This window comes from Haliaeetus leucocephalus, unplaced genomic scaffold (genome assembly GCF_000737465.1).
Source record: "Haliaeetus leucocephalus isolate CR32 unplaced genomic scaffold, Haliaeetus_leucocephalus-4.0 Scaffold848, whole genome shotgun sequence".
Classification (NCBI taxonomy): domain Eukaryota; kingdom Metazoa; phylum Chordata; class Aves; order Accipitriformes; family Accipitridae; genus Haliaeetus; species Haliaeetus leucocephalus.
The window spans coordinates 12901497-12920041 of NW_010973284.1; the positions used below are offsets into that span (position 1 = coordinate 12901497).

The 18545-nt window shown below is 37.4% G+C and overlaps 1 protein-coding gene across 3 annotated transcripts in view; it reads left to right on the forward strand.

Annotated features, from left to right (window-relative positions):
• The window catches only part of LPHN2 (latrophilin 2), a 128087-nt gene extending 115571 nt beyond the window's left edge, over nt 1-12516 (forward strand). The window contains exons 18-21 of one of the 3 annotated variants that reach the window (XM_010582561.1): nt 3537-3665; nt 4083-4179; nt 6999-7127; nt 10443-12516. In XM_010582561.1, the coding sequence (XP_010580863.1) occupies nt 3537-3665; nt 4083-4179; nt 6999-7127; nt 10443-11197 (1110 nt within the window). In that variant the 3' untranslated portion in view covers nt 11198-12516. Of the gene's footprint in view, nt 1-3536; nt 3666-4082; nt 4180-6998; nt 7128-7381; nt 7435-9719; nt 9744-10442 lie in introns of those variants that run through there. The other 2 variants (XM_010582562.1, XM_010582560.1) reach the window with 2 other exon arrangements.
• The last annotated feature ends 6029 nt before the right edge of the window (nt 12517-18545 follow it).

Sequence of the window (18545 nt, forward strand, 5' to 3'; positions counted from 1 at the left end):
TGCTGTGTGTGCTTGTGGGAGTCATGTAACTGCTCTGTGGCCTGGCCGGGTTTAAAATGGATGCACCATTTCCAACCTGGGCTTGAAAAGTTTTGAGGCTTTGGGAAGAAAATTACTGTAGAAGATGTACTGTTTAACATTGGTGATGTGGTACGTCTTAGCCTGGACTTAACAGCCAAAAGTCTTTTATGTGCACATGAAATAAATCCTGCCTCCACTGCAGCACTGCAAGCAAAAGATCATTTACAGTATCAGCCCGTGTCAGCCTGGAAACTCTCTTTCTCCGATTGAGGCAGAGTACTTCTCCTGAGATCCCATTAAGCTGCCACATAAAGCTACAGGTGATAGGCAGGGATTGTACTGTGAGTGCTCATTCATTACAAAATTGAGTGAGATGTAAAAGATAATTTTATTATGAACTTCAACATACCATAGAAAAAAGTATCATTAATGATAGGCGAGAGTTTTCCAAAGATGCCAGCCTGACTACTTTTTTTCCAAATGTTTGCCTCCCCCAGCAATCCAACAGCTTCATGCTCTTAATTGGAAAAACTGGAATCCCCTGGCAAGAGCCTTCCCTCACGAGCGGGATGTGCTAAATGAGTTCTGCTCCCCTTTGCCCGATGGGAGCAGAGGGTTCCAGAAGGAGCCGATCTGCTGGGGAGAGAGAAAGCTTGCAGGGGAGAGGAGCAAACAGGAGAGGAGGAGGTGAAGGGCACAGCTGGGTGGGATTCTCTTTGGGTTCCCTGCACCCTTTCTCTTCTCCAGACTGAGGGTGGGGACTGCTCCCAAGGATGCCTTAGAGGTGCTTCAGTGAAGGACAAAAGAAAAAAAGCTCATAGCCTGTGTTAGAAGGCATGGCAAATGAAAGTAAAGAGAGTTGAGGGGAAGGGTAAACGTCAAAAAATCCCGCCAAAAAAAACTTAATGTAAAATGCAGTACATCCTGCGTTTGGAAATACCCAACTTGCAATATTTAGATTCTAAATATTTTTACCAGTTTTAGGCTGGAGACCTAGCAATTATTAGCTCCCATTATAATTAGCTCACCAGAGACATAATTAACTGATATTTATAAAATGGTTTGAGACCATTGGATAAAGCATTGCTGTGTAAGTACAAAAATCACATTCTTGCATGTTCTCAGCGGTATCAGCTCTAACAGTATCAGCGTCTCTAAATTTGGTGTAGACAATGGCATTCAGCCATGTTTTAGGAAAAGATCTGGTAGACAGAAAGAATTTTATCCAGATGAACATGGCACTCATTTTGAGAGAACAAAAGCACACTTAGAGAGGAGATTGGGCCTAAGAAGAGAGGGAAGAAAATGCAAACATTCTCAAAATACAAATAATTTCTAGATTAGGGTTTCAGATAATGTTGCCCTTTCTACTACTTGTATTGCACTTGAAAATCAAAACCAGATCCTTTTTTATTTCTTTTTACAGCTGCGCATTGTTTTTATATTAAGCGGAGTCAGCAAAAAGCAATATTAAAGTACCAGTCAAGTGTGAAAAAGCATAACCTAGAGCAGTAAGGTTTATACCTGAAAGAATGTTAAAGCTGCCATTTAAGATTTTTAAGTTTTGATGCCTTTGACTGGATATCATCCTATCCTCTGTCTGCATAGCTAATGTAGTCTTTTTATTCTGTTATTACTAGTTGGTCACTAAATTGAACAGAGAAATAGAATTGTGAAAGTGAAAACTATTATGTTTCCAGTTCTGACAAGATGATAGTGCTGTTGCTTCCATCAGTTTCCAACAAGCTATAATTTAGAAATAATGACAGTGGAATGCGCAGTACTGACAGATAATGTACATTCACTGCAATATAGGCATTAGGCAAAACCAGCCCTGGAGGGTGGTATTTGGGTAAAAATACAGTTTTGACTGTATTGTCTCTACTGTGTAGTGGGTCGGAGCATTTAATATCCATTAGTGTTCAGGAATTTATTTTCTTAGGTGTTATACCATCTAGTGAAGGTATATATAGACTTACATTTTTCAGACTACAGAGTTAAAGATTATAATTCTACATCCGTGCATTTCTGGTTTCATTTTTTTTATCTGTCTTTTGTGCTGATATAGATAGGGGTTCACTTAAAATATTTACCATATACTTTTACAAAAAGATGAGATATTGTCCCTAGCTTGAAGTTAAGGCACTAATTATTCAAATTTTCTTCAACCTTGTGGTTTATAGAAACATCACAGTATGCATTCCACGAGTAAAATTCTTGTAATACTGAAAACAGCACATGGCATGTGTAAATCCACACTATTAGCTTTCTGCATTTTCCCCTCTCCCCTTTTTACATATACATAACTTTCTTTCTGTCCTGTATATTCATAGGTCAAGCAGAATTCTGGGTTAGCTGAAATCTCACTTTTCCCAGAAACTTAGGAGTCTCATTGATGTAGAAGAGACACTTAGATTCCCAAGTGTCTGCTGGAAGATTTACCAGTTTAGACTTACACATCTTTACAAATTCTGTCCACTGTGTCCTTTCACTGATGCTGTCATGCTGCTGAGATGCGTATGCACTCTTCTGTTACCGAAAATAGTAGTCAGTGTAGCAGTCACCAAATATGAGCGAATTAGCTGCTCTGTAAATTAATCCTGATTACTTTCATGACAAATGTTAACACACATGAATTGCAAAACTAAAGTTTCCAGTAGGTCACTGGAAACAGAATGTGAATAAATGGAGGCCAAATACTGGAACCATTAGTTTTGTTGCTCTGTCAGACAGAAATCTCATATATATTCAGATTTCTAGGTTCAGCAAAGACAGTAATGAAGATTTTATTTTTTGGTCCTAAAGGTGAAAGACGCTTCATTTCCCAGCCTTTACAGTTTAAAATTTGGCTCTGGAACACTGGTGGTGCCTCCACCAGCATAGCTGGTGCTCTGCCTGGAGTGGGGCAGTCTCGTTTGTGAGCTTTGTACAATCCCAAAGCAGGTGGGACCGTACAAACTAGCAGCTGTTTGAGTTACACGAGTAACTTTATATGAAAATGCCTTTATAGTCATTGCAGGCTTTGCACACTTTCTTGGAAGGGATAACGTCATGGGCAGTACCAAGCAGTGCAGATGCTAGTTACCTCAGCTCTTCTTGTGTGCTGGGATGGGAAGATAGGCTTTCTATGGTTTCTGCACCAAAAGCTCATATAAAAGGGACTATTTTCAGCCAGCATTCAATTCAGGTAAACATAACTATATTAATCTACAGTATGAAGATGAAATAAAAATAATCCCATAAATAACTCGGCAACGATTATTCAGGCACATCTAAATGAAGTGCATAGATACCTTGGAAATAATTTGTTCAAAAATCCTGGATAGCTGATAATGCTGCTGCTAAGTAGGGAAAAATACCTGATTCTGCTAATTGCCAACAATTCAACAGACAAGAATTATCTATTTGCTTGAAAAGTGTGTGAGTAGTTCCAATGCAAGGTTCATATGTTTTTTGCCAGCGGAGATATTTAAGACTATTTTTTGTGCTAAGTAATTTTTTTTTTCCCCCCATAGGTACGTAAGGAATATGGCAAATGCTTCCGACATTCTTACTGCTGTGGTGGACTACCAACGGAGAGTCCCCACAGTTCAGTGAAGGCATCAACAACAAGAACTAGTGCTCGCTATTCCTCTGGCACTCAGGTAACAAAGAATTTGACAGCAGCTTTTAATTAACCTTATTTATAAAAAGCCTATTGAGATGTGTTCCAATCAGAAGCACTAATTGTCTTCTCATTATTATCATTTAGATGGCAAATACGTACTTCTGCATAGTAGAATTGATTTCTTTTTAAACATTTCCTTTTACTTTGGTCTAATGCAAACACCTTATTTTTCTTGTAATTAGGGGCTGGTTTATAGGAAGGTTTATACCGTCATGTTTCATCTAAATGAAATTTAATAAATCAGAGTTTTAATAACAAGAAGTTTCACTCTGTGCTAGAAGAATGGCTTACTTTAGGCCAAAATAAACACAAATATTCTACATAATAGCATGTGAGTAGGAAAAAATCTTTTTTTAACTTACTATGCTTCTGCCTCACTGCTTTATGTTAACAGAGTCGTATAAGGAGGATGTGGAATGACACTGTGAGAAAACAATCTGAATCATCTTTTATCTCAGGTGACATCAACAGCACTTCAACACTTAATCAAGGTCAGTCACTGGGAACATTTCAGTTTTAGAAGCCTTAAATTTTATACAGATTTAATATCATTTAACACAGAATAATTGAAAAGAATGTTTTGAAAAAAAAATTCTGGAACAGATGTTTTCTAAAAGCAGAGTTTTAAAGTCATCCACCAGCACATTTTAAAACCGTGTTCACTCAACTGGCCCCCTGCTATAGAAGTTGAATTTCTCCATTCGTGGGAATGTATTTAAATAAGTTTCATCAATAATTTAACTTAAAAGCAAGATCATAATTTTAAATCTTTCCTAACCTTTATAGGTTAAATCTGGAACAGAAATATGAGTGCAGTAACATTTTAATGCATATTTGACTATGATTTTTAGGTGCAGAAATTTTCCCAGTGAAATCTAATTGATATCATTTCTATGCAAAAGATGTCTGTAAAGCATTTATCTTTTCTATTTCAAAGAGCATCGTATCTGTCACATGGGATAGAATCCAGATTTTCAGGCACAGAGAAGCCAAACCTCCAAATTTCTCAGCTCACATAGACTTTGAAATCTGTAACCTCATTCTCATGTCCAGTTAGAAGTCAAAGGTATTAACTGAGGCAGAATGTCCCTTCCTTTCTCCCGTACCCCCCCGTCCCCCCCCCGTGTTTTTTTAAGGCAGTTTGAGCTAGTAGTGGAAGGAAGACTGCGCTCTGCAAGCCAAGTTCAAAGCCTGTTCTCCCACCCACGTCCCTAGGAGAAGAACACGTAGCCCTGATCTTATTGCGACCGGTTCCTGCTCAACTCAGAAAGTTTCAATCGGAAGATACACTAGTGTCAGGGCTGCTGTGAAGCCCTCATCAACCACAACTTGCAAATTGTCCTCCCTTGGTTTTTTTCAAGATTTGGTATTAGGGACATGTACTTAACTCACATTCATTTTGAAAGTAAAATGTGTGGTGTTTTGCAAAATAAAAGATTTCAGAAAGCATGATTCTATTTTTGCTGTTTGGCATCTAGAAAGTCGGTAAGACCTGGGTGTCTCACTGCTCCCCCCATCTGAATCTTGTATGTTCCTCTGGTAAAATCAAAATTAAGTAATTTCTCCTTAGTAGAAAAATGTATAATTTTCATGCCCAAGAAAGAAGTATATTCCCTTCCAGTGTCTTATTAAAATCCCATAAATACACTACACATAGAAGTCTGGGATTTCACCATAATTTGATGTCTCTGACTCCTGAGGTTTGCTCTAACCATGCTGCACCCTCAGTTACTACAGAGTTCAAAAGAGGTCTTGAAAGCTTCTTCCTGTTTTGAGCTCCGGTCTCAAGTCACTGGAGATGTTCTGCCATGATGAGAAAAATTGGTATCTTCTTTATTCAGTTACCACATTGTCACTACCTCAGTGATACATACATATAAGGGTAGTTTAGTAATTAATGGAAAGTGTCATTTTTCCTTTAAAATAAAAATCAAGCTTTTAAAGGTGGCAAAAAAAAGTTGGATTGAAAAAAATTCTCTTAACTATAAATTACAGGTAATAATTCTAACGAAGTTTAAACATAGCACACAAAAAAACCCAACCACAAGCAAAATATATTTCAGTTAGTATTTTTAGTAATAAATACATTACAAATGAAAAAAGCTATGATAAAACCTTTTTAGTTGTTCATTGATACAACCTTTCAAATAAGATTAACATAATCAGACAATAATTCTCTGAATCTTAGATTTTCTGCTACCAAGTATATATGGTAGTACAAAAGCATTAATATTTGGAATATATACTGTCTGTTCCTTGCCAAATAAAAATACCCATACTATAAAAATATAGCTGGCTCTTCAGTTGTTCTCAGGTCTGTAATACACTGATCCTGATATACTGCTGTGCAATGCAATAGAAAAGAAAGTGGAATTTTACCTTGATGAAATGCTTAAAGTAAGTTTTAAATCACAGCATTTTGTGTGTTTGGGGGTCTTTTTTGTCGTTATTCCAACCCATTTTTCTTCTAGTAGCTAGAAATCAGAGATTAATTGAGTTTTTAATAATTTCTCAAAATATGCTGATTTTTTTTTGTCATTATTCCAAGAATTGTTTAAATGGTGTTGCATTAACATGTAGAATAGGTTTGAAAAAAATCTGTTCATGTAGTGTTTTGCTTCATTTTACATTGTTTGTAAACTGATTGTTTAAAGAAAATTTGTCATTCAAGGAATTCTTTTTTAAAACCTGGCAGATAAATTTGCAGCATGAATGTCCCAGGAGAAAATGTGAATGCTCTGATTTCTTAGAGCAAATATTTTGCTTTCCCCTCAGCATGCATACTTTTGCATATACTAAGATATGCTTCTTGCAGTTTGTTATCCACTGTCTGTTTGAAAACAGCATTTCCCTTCCACTACCCATGTGTTTTTAATAAAGTGAATAACAGCTCTGATCCTGTCATAAGAGATTTTTCAATACCTTTCAATTTGAGAAATTCAGTTCTCTCAATTCTGGACAGAAGTGTTCCATATGATCATTTTTAAAGTTATAATAGCTTTACGTAGTACCTTGATCTCTACACATTTAATTGCTATTCTTGTATAACAGTGATTTTGTATACATTAGTAAATGTCACTCTCATGAGATGTTTACTTTGGGGATTTGGACAGCACCTGTGAATTACTGGAATCTAACTGTATTTTCCTGCTCCCATTTCAAATACATAGCTCAAATACATTCAGAAATTTTCAGCTGAATTACATTTGACAAGTCCTACATGATTCATGATGAATAAAAAATACTCTTTATTGAAACTGTCAGCCTAAAATTAAAGAACTGACATTTTTTTCTGTTTCTTTTGCTTTAGGAATGACTGGCAATTACCTACTAACAAACCCTCTTCTTCGACCACACGGCACTAACAACCCCTATAACACATTGCTCGCTGAAACAGTTGTATGTAATGCCCCTTCAGCTCCTGTGTTTAACTCACCAGGTGTGCTTCTACTTCCTGAATAAAAACGCTTTTCTTGGCTCGCTGCAAATCCCTTCTTTTCCCTAGATAGAAACTCAAGTTGCAATACCCTAGCTGTACATTCTGAATTTCTGTCAGTTCGAGAAATACAGTATTGCCAATGTCAGCTTGTAAAACTGCACTATATTATAGTAATGCCTTTGCCATAACAGTATTTACCAATAATTATCCATGTTTTTAACACAGGTGGCATAAATCTTAATATACTATTACAGGACTGACACCACATGGTCTGAGAGCCCATCTTCAAGATATATATCACTTAGAGGTATCATGTCTATGCACTATAAGGTTGACTCTAAAGCTTGCTGAGAAAAACCTGCTTATGGAACAGATGAGATACTAAAGCAGCGCAAGGCATCTTGACACCTTTGGATACCCCAGTGTAGAAAATTGTATCCAGCGTCAAACAGATCTATAGTATAGTGCAGCTTTATGGTAGATCATTTTCCTGTAGGAAAATCTTGAGAGTAACAGTTAGAACAGTTTAGTTCTATAGGAATAAAGGGTGTCATCACTTACCTAACATTTTGTTGTTACATTATCTAGTTGCTTTTTTTAACTACGGTGCAATTCATTAGTAAATATCTAGCAGTTACTGTTTGATGAGTCATAAGATCACTTTAGTACAACTGGAACGATAGATCTTTGATAAAGAGCTCATAAAACCTTGTTTCCAGTTTTTATTTCAAGTTTCCTTTTTAACTGAACTGTAGTTTCTATTTTCATTCTCTTGTTTTCTTACTTTCCTTATGCTTTCCTCTAGCAACCTACAGAGAGACAAGTATGGGAGTAAAACTTAACTTTGCCTATCAAATGTAAATTTTTTCAGCATGATTTTTAATGGGCACAATTAAAACATAACTAGTGGTCATGAAGTAGACTCAGCGGGCAAGTGGTTCACAATTTGCAAATGAGATGTTTCCACATTCAAAAAGTACTTGCATACTGCTTTTTGGGAAACAACATGTGGTCTGTAGCAAACCCTGTTGGTAACAGAAGTTATGCAATGCTGAAATAATTTGCTGTTTTAAAACCAAAGCAGTGTCAAGCAGAAATGCTTAACAATTTACTCATATTTTTACATTCCCACAGTAATCTTGCTACAGGCTATGGAAAGATTTCAAATGAATTACCTGATCATGGGCAACAAAATTTGCCTCATCAAACCAATTTGAATATATTCTAGCATGCTTAACTGCTGTATATAATAGAAAACTCATTTTGGATTATCAGATATATTTTGGTATCTGTTTAGCAGAAGAAAAGAGAATTAAAATTATAGAATTAAATCACTTTCATGAGGGAAATGAATGCCAGCATGTGGTCCATGTGTTGTCTACTTTTATAAATGCCATATGTTCTGCACAGCTAAATCCATTGCAGGAAAAATCTTGGAACATATATGAAATTGCAAAACTACAAAGTTGTTTAATCAAAGCTTAAAGAGACCTTTCAAACAACCCTCATCACTGTTTAAATGAGTACACATGGAGAGGAGTTAACAATAACACAAATACAAAATGATTTGCAAATTATTCAGAATTTATTTGGAAATTATTACTCTATTTTTTAAAGTTGAAGACAAAAATCTTTTCATGAGAAAATGCAATTACTTTTTAATTGAAAACAATATTTCCAGAGAAGATTGAATTTTCTAGGATAATCTGCAGCTTTAATTATATATTAAAAAAAAAAAAGGGAACATGTATAATCTTTTCCAAAACAGCTTTTTTCTTATACTCCTCCAAGCCTTGCATATAATGCAGCAGCCTCACAGTGGTCAGACTCATTTCAGTAAAGTCACTCCATTCTTTCTTTACTTCCAGACATATCTGTAGATAAAGTGATTTTCTAGGAATGCTCTAACCATCTGACTTTCCATGGTTCAGACTGTTTAATTTCTTTCAAAGTTTTATTTCTTTTTTCTTTTTCCTTTGCTTGGGAAGCACTGTGCTGTCATAGTTTACATGTCTTTGTGTCTATAGGAAAACCTTTTCTTTATCGTGTTACCAAAAAAAAAAAAAAAAAAAGCCAAACCCAAAAGCATAAAGACCTTAATCATCATAAGACTTCATTTTTTCCCCCGCCTTAAACTTCTTTTCATGTTTCCAGCAGACTTACCCAATCTGTCATTCCTCCAGCAGCTATGAGATATCAGCCATGGCTGATTTCCTCTTCCCATTCCACAACTAATATTTATTCTTTGGTTTAATTTCTGTGACCCATACTTACAGAAATTCCTAACATTTCTGCATTTGACTTCCATGCCCATGGTAACTGTGGGCCTAACTCTTAATTAACTATTCTGGTTCATTCAGCGCTGTCACTGTGACTGATGCAGACTGCAGGCAAACTTTGACCTTTAGAAGCCTGGGGCCATTGTTGGCAGACAGAATATTAGTGCAAAAAAATTACATTAAGTGGGAAAAGAAAAGCTGTTATTGCTTAGTAATCTAATTTGCTGAACCCTTGCTCTGACTAAGTTGCTGAGAAGCTCAGTAATTCTTCATCATGTTACAATAAATCATTTTACTTTCTTTTATATATCAGCTACTCTTAGGCCAGATAGCCTGAGCAGACAGACATGATGTGAGTTGTCCAAAGTGAGTCATTCCACCTGCTGTCTATCGTGTTGTTGGATGGTGCTTGTGGGCCCTGGTCCCTGTAGTGTGAAAGATGGCTGTCCTTGTTTAACATAAATTCTTTGTATTTATCCATTTTTTTCATTCTTTTCTTTACTTCATCTCAAAAAAAAAAAAAAAAAAAGGAAAAAATGTTAGAAATGTTGTTAAAGTAGTTGCTTGCCAGTTATGTGGGTTTATGTTGTACATTTACCTTCAGTTATGTCTGTGATCTAATTCCTTTTTAATTTAGTGTCGTTTAGGACAAATTCTGTTAATTTTCTTTTTCTAAATCATGGTGGTGTACTTCAAAACATAGATGTTTCCAAATGAATTGCTTTGCATTACATATGCAAGGGCATGGAGTGAACAGTTCCTTGTGGAAGAGTCACAGAATTGACACTAAATTAAGAAATTAAAATGCCACTATTCCTCTCAGGAAATACACATTACTATTTTTAAAATGCATCTTTCCTATAAGGTGTGCAACTGTTTACATTTGGGAATGTTCAGTAACCTAACTTTTCTCAAGTCTTACTTCCAAGTACAACTTTGTCCTGAACTACATTAAAGAATTATGTTAAAAGAAAAAAAACACTAGTTGATGAAAAGCACATCAGGCAATAACCAGAGCTGTCCTTTTCCGTTTCAGGACATTCACTGAACAATGCCAGGGATACAAGTGCCATGGATACTCTACCGCTAAATGGTAATTTCAACAACAGCTACTCATTGCGCAATGGAGACTATAACGACAGCGTGCAAGTTGTAGACTGTGGACTAAGCCTGAATGATACTGCTTTTGAGAAAATGATCATTTCAGAACTAGTGCACAACAACTTGCGGGGCAGCAGCAAGAACCACAACCTGGAGCGCACGCTACCAGCCAAAGCTGTGATCGGCGGGAGCAGTAGCGAAGATGACGCCATCGTGGCAGATGCCTCATCTTTGATGCACAGCGACGCCCCCGGGCTGGAGCTCCACCACAAAGAGCTTGAGGCCCCACTCATTCCTCAGCGGACTCACTCCCTTCTGTACCAGCCCCAGAAGAAAGTGAAGACCGAGGGAACCGACAGCTACGTCTCTCAGCTGACAGCCGAGGCTGACGACCACCTCCAGTCCCCCAACAGAGACTCTCTTTACACGAGCATGCCCAATCTCAGAGACTCTCCGTATCCAGAGAGCAGCCCCGATGCTGAAGAAGATCTCTCTCCCTCCAGGAGGAGTGAAAATGAGGACATTTACTACAAGAGCATGCCAAACCTAGGAGCTGGACATCAGCTTCAGATGTACTATCAGATCAGCAGGGGTAATAGCGACGGCTATATAATTCCCATTAACAAGGAAGGATGTATTCCAGAAGGAGATGTTAGAGAAGGACAAATGCAACTCGTGACAAGCCTTTAATAGTGTAGCAAAGAAATATTAAAGGCCACGTACAAGTATTAAAAAGACTTAATTGGCCCCATGCAGGCTCCCTCATATCTGCTTGAAGAGACAATTCTGTTGACGCTGTGGTTCTCCAGTAACGGGGATGACTGGACCTCGCAGTTCTGTGAATTTTTATAAAACAAAAACTTTGTATATACACAGAGTATACTAAAATGAATTATTTGTAACAAAGAAAAGAAATACCAACAAGGTATTTTAAGATATCTTCTGCTGCTGAATTTAACAAAATTGTGAAAAAAAGAGAAATAAACACTTTCCAGCCATTTTACTGCAGCAGTTTGTGAACTAAATTTGTAAATATGGCTGCACCATTTTTTTTTTCTAGGCCTACATTGTATTATATACAAGGCGTAGGCTCTAAAATCCTGTGGGACAAATTTACTGTACCTTACTGTTCCTGACAAGACTTGCAAAAGCAGGAGAGATATTCTGCATCAGTTTGCAGTTCACTGCAAATCTTTTCCATTAGGGCAAAGATTGAATACATGTCTAACCACTAGCAATCAAGCCACAGGCCTTATTTCATATATTTCCTCAACTGTACAATGAACCGTTCTCATGAAAAAATGGCTAAAGAAATTATATTTTGTTCTATTGCTAGGGTAAAATAAATACATTTGTGTCCAACTGAAATATAAGTGTCATTAAAAAATAATTTTAAAGAGTTTGAAGAAAATATTGTGAAAAGCTCTTGGTTGCACATATGTTATAAGCTGGTTTTCTTACACTCTGTTCATAGTACGGTAGTATGTTTAAAATGCAAGTTCTACCCGTTTTCACTTATTTTTCACTGTAAACAGTGTTCTGCTTTGACAAGTTAGATTTTATTCTTACGTTTTGAATTTTTATTGCCAAAAAACCATAATTTGGGGAGAAAATTGTTTTAGAAGCCAATTATGCCAAGCCTTGCACAAATTTGGTATAGCTAACAAAGATTGTAACAACTCAATTCCCTGTTCATTCTTTAATCGGGGTTGGGTGGTAAGGGGTAAAGGGGACACGGGACACTTCTCACAAGCTTTCTCGTGAATAAAAGGTGCCTGTCCTTTAAAAAAATAAATAAAACATAACTATTACTCTTCCATATTCCTTCTGCCTATATTTAGTAATTAATTTATTTTATGATAAAAATCTAATGAAATGTAAATTGTTTCAACAAAATTCTGCTTTTTTCATCCCTTTGTGTAAACCTGTTAATATTGAGCCCATCACTAATATCCAGTGTAAAGTTTAACACCTGTTTGACAGTAAATAAATGTGAATTTTTTTCCAAATAGGTAAAATGTGCATTATTATGTACAAAGCATAATTGGCATCAGCAGTCCTTCAACCCAGCTGTATCCTGCTTAGAATGGCTTCTTCACGTTTCATGATTTAAGTGTCGAGAATACAATAGAAACTGTCTATATAGCTCTACAGAAGAGAGGTCATCTTTACTGTCCATTACTCTAGTCACAATTGAATAGGATCGAACTCAGACATAGCAGGGTCATTAGGAAAATGTACTGTAATTCCATATATTTGCATAACTTTTAAGTAGGCATCTGTACTGAAATTAAAAATAAGGTGGTAAACACCACTATCATATTCTTGGCAACAGTAATTAGCAGTTAATTATTAGTGATGAAGATATATTGTTGCAGTGGGGAAAACAGGAATAAGCAGCATTTGGATAGCACTCTGAGTGCTATCTAAATAATTAATCCATCATGGCACTGTTTTGAGTTAGATAAATAAGCATGACTGTCCCTATTTTTATCCGACTAGAGAACTGCAGAAGACAGCTGATGCCCCAAGACGTTATCTACAAATCAGTAGCAAAATTGGAAGTCTGAAGTCTTTGTTGTCTTGATTCCCAAGCCTCTTTTGTCCCTCTCAACCAGGGCCTCTCAAAGATCATGCCAAGGACTTCATTTGTCACCAGTTCCAAAATTGAGTTCTTCCAAATAACTCTAAAATTAATGCCCCATCATCACAGAGGCCACAGTTTCGTGTGTGGCCACTGTGACTATATGTATGATGACAGCAAAAATTCATCTGAAAGCCGTATCAATTCTGTTACCTTCTAGTGCACTGGAATATATAAAGTCCATCTGGAAAAATAAATCTATGCATTTTGAAAAAGTTTGGATTTCAGAAGAATATTTTGGGCAAGACTTCCTGCTGTTGAGACAATTCAAACTAAAAAAAAAAAAAAAAAATCCAAGTTGAGATGGAACCATGGGGTTCAGGTAACCTCAATATATCTGTAATCAGGGCTGTGACACTGTAGCAATTGTTCTTGGAAGAAAAAGGCATCTTCACCACCGACACTACTGGTAACTCTTGCCAGTATGTTCCTTAACACTTAAGAAGTTACTATGTTTGCAGCAGAGTCACTGGAACATTTAAAGTTCAATCAGAAACTGTTCACTTCTGTTTAGTAGAGATGCTTTAAAAATCTGAAGTCTCTACAAAATAAGGATTTGTTCTGAGTCAGGGTATACAGCAGACTCTTTGGAGCAAAAAATGATTCCCTTGGTCTGTCTGGCAACTTAAAAGCATACTTGCTGCCTTCTACCTAGGAAATCATGTCTTAGGGATTTAAAAATTGTGGTGCTCAAGTAATTACAGTACACATGACCTAATAACGTCACCAACTTTCAGCAGAATCTTCAACCCTAGTTCGAGCAAGTACTCCTTTATGTCTAACTAAAGGTGACAAAACTACATGCTGGAAAAAGGTTTGTAGCATTGTGATCTTAAATATATATTCAATTGCAAATGTAACAAGTATTCATAAAACAAGAAAATGTAGCTGATGAACCTAAGATGAACCAGCTGAACCTAAGTATCATAAGGGAATTCTTTTGTTAGCTTCTTTGTAATGTAGATGTTGCTTTTTAGTGAGCCTGGTTTTTTTAATGTTATGCTAGTGAGTGTCCTGTGTTTAGCTAGCAGCTAGCAGCCGATACCTTGCCAAATTTCTGTTGGTGTAACTTCTCAGTGTAGTAGGTTACAGTATAATTATATAGCCGACAGCTTATTGTAATTTCTTTATGTTCTCTTCTCATGTTCCTGCCATCTTGTCTTGGGATCAGAAGGACAGAAGAATTCAGAGGAAGAGTTCAAGAATAGCGAAATAATGACAGCAGAATTAATGGAAACAAGTGTTTCTTCAGGGTCATCAGTTAACCAGTTCCTATGATGGTGCCAAGGATATGCTGCTATTTTAGGCACTGTCTTTCAGAAGAGCTGTAATTTTCTTATGGCTAGTAATCTCCTGTTAGTATCAGTGTTAACCCTACTGGCTCAGTTCAATTCTTCCTTGTAACTTCAGTCCAGTTATATTAATTCCTACAAAAGATTAAATGGGATGTGCATTTAGTGAACTGTTGTATAATGGTGCTATGCATTGTTTAATATAAAATACATCTCAGTTCTACATAAGTGAACCATAACATGAAGAAATGCAACACTGGTAATACCTTTATAGTTAAAATTAACCTTTATCTGTGAATTCTACAATACACCTTTGCTTCTTTTAAATTTGAAATGAAATTACTAATAAAGTTTACATATATTCACTTATGTAGGCAATAAAAGGTGTTTCAAATTGACATAAGTTATGGATAAAATATGTGTCATTTTATGTCCTAATTTTTAAGGAAATTTTTTTCTGAACTACTCAGAACACATTAACAGAAAAAAAAAAAAAAAAAGTAAACAGTCCCTGTGTACTGTTGTTATCCCACTTTTCCTCAAAACTAATGAAACTTGTCTTCTAGACTTGATTATATGACAACATATGCTAGTGTAAAGTTTTACCCATGAATAAAATTATTTTTTAAATCAAGAGAAGCTACAGGTAGACAATTAACATATATACGACATCTTCACTGGGGTTTTAACTGACTAATTCTAGGGGATGGTGGAGAAGGAAAAGTGATGGGACACAGGTGTAATTCTTCAGTTCCACCGCAGCTGTAGCCCTGCAAAGACACGTGTGCGAGGGAGGTCACAGTAAAGCATAGCTTAGATATTTTTTTTTTAAATAGATGGTGACAGTCACCCTCCACATTTATAAGAAGCACTGCAACCATTTCAGTAAGCAAGGGTCTTGCTGTATGGCTGCACTATGAGATAAGGACCCCAGATTTATGGATGCCCCTGGCATGCTGGGTGTGTACTCCACAACTACACCACAGGTTGGAATCCAGCTTCGCGCTGAGTTGGGAATAAAGATTAGCACCGCCACAGCCCTGGAAGCGAGAGCTCTGTGCCTCTTGTTTATATATGTGAATTAGTAGGAATTCAATTAATGGATCCAGCTCAATCATCCAGCTCCGACAAAAATCTGGAGTAAAGGTTCATTAGGACGCTGTCTATTTCAACAGAGGGTTTAGGGTTTTTTTTTTTCAGTAAAGTCCTTCATGTGGTTTTTAGAACGACAACTTCCAAATCCTTTTATTCATGCAGGATAAATTCTCAATGGTATTTCATTAATTCATGCCTAAGAGCATTAATATCTCTTCTTACTGTATTATGTCATCATTAATCTCACCCGCTCCCCATCAAAGTTCCTGGCATGTGAAACGGATCACACCATGGTGCAGCCTGAGTGGTTATAAATGCTACTGAAAATCACACAAGCCTCAACTCAGCAGCAAGGAGATTTTAAAGGACCATTCCATATAATGCACCAGCTGCTGAAGTCATCAGTCCAGGGTGCCAGACAGGGGAAGTCACAGTTGCAGAAATAACATTCAGAATAAGTAGTTTTATCAAAAAAATTCTTCTACAGCAAAGTTTATGTAATTCTTAACCATTTCTTCCTTGGGTACACGCCTCCTTCTGTGTGGGGGCTTAGGAGCCCTGGCACAATGTAGATTCTGCACTGCCAACCAGTTTAGAGACAGCAAAGCTGAGCATGAAAACATCTATGCACATTAAAAGGTCTGATTCACAAGTAGGAAGCAGCAGGTTAGTATCTGTATGGGCTTTTCTAACAGAGAAGCAGGATCTCTGAATAAGCAGCACTGGATAGCTATCATCTGGAATAACCATTCCAGTCTTCTTGTAGCATAAGAATTGCATTAAAATAGCATAATGCTGAACTTTCGGCCTCCATGATTGCTTAAGAGAATGGGTCCCAAAGGTTAACGAGGTTTTCATGAAAACAATTCATTTTTGTTCTCGTTAAATATACCACTTTTTGGTTCTTTTTTGCATTAGCAAGATAAATAGAAACTTCTTAGATTGTATTCTTTATACCACTCATTGTTTTAAATACTTCCCCTCCATCTCCTATTACTTGACTCCTTTCTAAACAAATCCTTGTTTTCAGCCTCCTCCGTTTCTCTAATCATTTAGTTGCCAGTCCACAGAATTAGTTTTTGTCAGTATGCTTTAAGAGACAGGGCAAGAACAAAATTATGGGTGAATTGTTATTGTTGATTTATGGGTAGAATTGTATTTTCTATACTGTGCTTTCCACCCCACCCCAACATGGTCTCGCATCATCTCTGGTTTCATAGTATCCCTTCACAACACAATTTTTTCCACTAAGCTGATCATAGCAAGTAATGAACTAAATAGTTATGGTTAATTTAGAACACTGCAAAGCCTACAAATATTTCCAATTATTCCCCTGAACGTGTGCCCAACCTTGTATTTGTCAGCATTGCATTTCATCTGCATCTCACTGCCCATTTATTCACTTTGTTAACCCAGGTCATTCACAATCTTCCCTAGTTCTGATTAACTGAAATAATTCTCTGTTAACGGCAAACAGTGCCACCTTTCAGATAGCATGTTTGTCCCCTTTTTCAGATAGCACGTTTGAATACGGACTGTTGGGTCACTATACCATTAGCCTTTTGCCATGATAAAAAAATTGACCATTTAATCCTGCTCTACCTCTTAGTTTCTAATGCACAACTACTTTAGCCCTCACTTCCTCAATACTGGTTTGCTTTAGTGGCTTCTTGGTAGGGATATTTTTACCAGGATTTTTTTTTTTCTTTTTTAAATCCAAATAAATTACATCAACCATTCCCTCTGCTCTCAGCAGCTGCACAATTGACTTCTTAATTTTAGTGTGTTAGAGAGGCACAGTTTTCTTGCCCTAAGCAGTTACATCTCTTTCAGCAATGTTTCCTCTGCACTATGTGCTTAAATGTGGAGCTGCTAGATGTCAGACCCAAAAAGCACTTAACTGTTCAAAGTGAAACCTAGGCGGAATTTAGGCACTGAAATCCCAAGGTACGTCAGGCATTACTTCAGGGGCAGAATTAATTCTGACCTTTTAGACACATACATTTTTGTCACTAAAGATGTTTCATCATCCCAAGTTCGGTTACTGCGTGTGTGCCGCCACGTCGTCACAGCAGAGGTGAGACAAGGCAAGCCAGGCACCACAAGCAGTGTCACTGCCTCGTTGGGTGTACCAGTGCAGCCTCTGAATGCCAGAATACAGAAATCAGGTTACAAAGGGGCTCCTTCCCTCCCCTGCTGAAGCTACTGTCCTGAAAATAATTACAATTTGTCTGGAGATAAGAGATAAACCCTGTGAGTCTGTGTAACTTCGCAGTGTAAATGCCACCATGGAAGCTCCCGCTGCTCTACCCATACTTCAGCTGGCTCGTTGCAGCAAGAGCTGCATTTGCGAATCTTTTCAAATCTCTGTGAGCCCATGTGTATCCCTTTGCTGTGGAAAACGGGCTGAAAAATTTCTCCCAGCTCTTTGTTTTCATCACATGGCAGCTGAAGGCTCTGACCATGCCGGGTTTACTGTTTGTGTTGTGGAAGGGTCACAGATCCTGCCTGTGCAGATCCAAAAACTCCAGGGGTTTTGACATAACGCACATCACACGTGAGGGGCTGTGTGAAGCTGCTGAAATGCCATTGTCGTGGTTTAACCCCAGCCAGCAAGTAAGCACCACACAGCCGCTCGCTTACTCCCCCCCACCAGTGAGATGGGGGAGAGAATTGGAAGGAAAAAGGTAAAACTCATGGGGTGAGATAAGAACAGTTTAAGAGAACAGAAAGGAAGAAACTAATAAAGATAATAATAACAATAATAAAATGACAACAATAATAAAAGGATTGGAATATACAAAACAAGTGATGCACAATGCAATTGCCTACCACTCGCCGACCGATGCCCAGTTAGTTCCCACGCAGCGATCCCCCCCAGGCAAACTCCCCCCAGTTTATATACTGGGCATGACGTCATATGGATTGGAATACCCCGTTGGCCAGTTTGGGTCAGCTGTCCTGGCTGTGTCCCCTCCCAACTTCTTGCTGGCTGGGCACGAGAAGC